Genomic DNA, 2,056 nt, shown 5'->3' with positions numbered 1-2,056 from the left:
AAGAAAGAAATACAAAAAAGAAAAAAATTACATGCATAAGTCACAGTGTGATAGAAAAAAAAAAATTAAAGATTTATAAATTAAGACTAAAGCATAAATTTCAGTTTTCAGACAGAAGTCAAGATTCAAATTGCTTGATCAAGCACTATCAAAGATAAATAAATGAACAGGATGAGTCATACTGCAGTCCAAGGTTTGTACTTCTCTAAGAACCATGGTATGATGGGAAGCAAGATATTCTGAGAGGCAATATTTTCCATACATATAGGCCATATGTTTTCAACAGCATGGTTCAACCACCGGACAGTTTCAGAATCTGAAAGCACCTGATGGACACAAAAGGCATTATATGCAATATATTTCAGTACGATATATCAGATAATAATTTGAAATTATAATTACATTGATAAAATTTAAAAAAACTAAAGGAATTGACTACCAAAAATCAATTAGCAAAAGGAAAAACTACTACCAAGGAGACAAGGAGTGTTGCATTTTTAACCATATAATAATAATCCATTTGCTAGTGTACCTTTAATAATGAAGCTATACAAAATTTTGTTTTTGACATCAAATGAAATGCTCAGTCTTCATCAAGGTAAAACATCTTGCAGAAGGTTACTAATAATCCATTTAACAGCAGCAAGAGGAATAGTCTAGATGAAAGTTCTAGCTCTTTTTTTATCAGTACCATATTCCATTTCAACTTGACTTTTGGGAGAGAATATATTACATAGTTTCTTCCCTCCATTGCCCTTTATGCATTTTCTTGTACTATATTTGGAGTACATCATTTACTTGTAACTTACTATTGTCTCATCTCATACTTCATAAACCCTTAAAAGAATAACCATGCAAATAATGTTCAGATTCTGTCATTCTTCTAGAAGGGGTGGTTCTTTAACTTTTAGAACAGCATTTATTCCCAAATTTTCTATTTCTTCTTTCCCCTTTGTTCATTTACTTAAACTGAAGCTTACTGTTTTTCCCACATAAACTTCATAAATTCATAAAATCAAATTAATAACACTAACACCATGAGAATTACCCTTCTTTGATTAGCTTGTTTCCTCTCTTCAAACTGCACCTTCTTCCGCAGCCTTGTAACATAAAGCTCATGAACCTTTTCAAAGCCAAAAGAAAAAAGAAATATATCAAAGTCAGCAAAATATTATATTCCTCCATCTTTTTCTTTCCGTCTTTAAACAAATACAACAAAAAAAGACAAAAAATCCAGAGTACAAATTCAGTTCCAATCACTCAGAATAAGTACCCATTTTTATTTGTATCCCGCATCACCAACCCAACAAATTAAATACCCAAAAAAAAAACAAAAAAACAAAACTAACAAAAGAGAAAGAATTTTCAGAATCTCCAAAAGTTTTCAAAATTGATAACCACGGTCCCTCACTCACCAGGTAAAGATAGATCAAAGCAACAAAGTAAGCAAATGGATGGAAATAGTTGACTGCAGATAGCAACCACATCACCATCAGAACGATCCCCACATGATGCAAGATCGTAACTTCCGTTATATCCATTCCGAGAGAGAGAGAGAGAGAGAGAATCTTCACTTGAATCCACCACCCTTCGCAACAAAGATAAAAAGTTTGCACAATCCCATTAATCCAAATCCATTCACCAACTACAAGATCCACGAATCTCCGACAATGGGAAAAAACCAAATCTTTTCACCAACTCCACTCGCCAGAAGGCTACAAATATTGAAATATAAAGGCACGTATTGAAACTGTTTGATGAAAGGCTCCAATGAAAGAAGTAAATACTCCAGGATATTCAAGAAAGGAGGGGGAAACGGAATTGGAAATGGATATATAATACATCATTTTTATTATAAAATATGTCAAATATCAAATATCAAAATCATGTGCACAGTGCGAAAGATTAAAAGTTAAAACTTTGAGAGTGTGTGTGTCCCAATTGAGGGCCCAGGGATTCGGATAATTTGGGGTTAGTGAAACGGTGACGTATTGACGAAGCAAACACCGGCAAGGTTCAGTAGCTGATTAAAAGAGAAAGAGAAAATGAAATGGGA

The 2,056-nt window shown here is 33.3% G+C and overlaps 1 protein-coding gene across 1 annotated transcript in view; it reads right to left on the bottom strand.

Moving 5' to 3' along the window:
* Nucleotides 1–2,050, bottom strand: part of LOC107622736 (C2 domain-containing protein At1g53590) — a 6,355-nt gene extending 4,305 nt beyond the window's left edge. Inside the window, exons 1-3 of the mRNA XM_016324746.2 lie at nucleotides 1,416–2,050; nucleotides 1,049–1,123; nucleotides 183–326 (exon numbers count right to left, since the gene is read on the bottom strand). Of these exons, the coding sequence (XP_016180232.1) occupies nucleotides 183–326; nucleotides 1,049–1,123; nucleotides 1,416–1,541 (345 nt within the window). The 5' untranslated portion in view covers nucleotides 1,542–2,050. The remainder of the gene's footprint in view (nucleotides 1–182; nucleotides 327–1,048; nucleotides 1,124–1,415) is intronic.

The sequence above is a fragment of the Arachis ipaensis genome, chromosome B10 (assembly GCF_000816755.2).
Source record: "Arachis ipaensis cultivar K30076 chromosome B10, Araip1.1, whole genome shotgun sequence".
NCBI lineage: Eukaryota > Viridiplantae > Streptophyta > Magnoliopsida > Fabales > Fabaceae > Arachis > Arachis ipaensis.
This window is presented reverse-complemented; position numbering and strand designations above follow the sequence as displayed.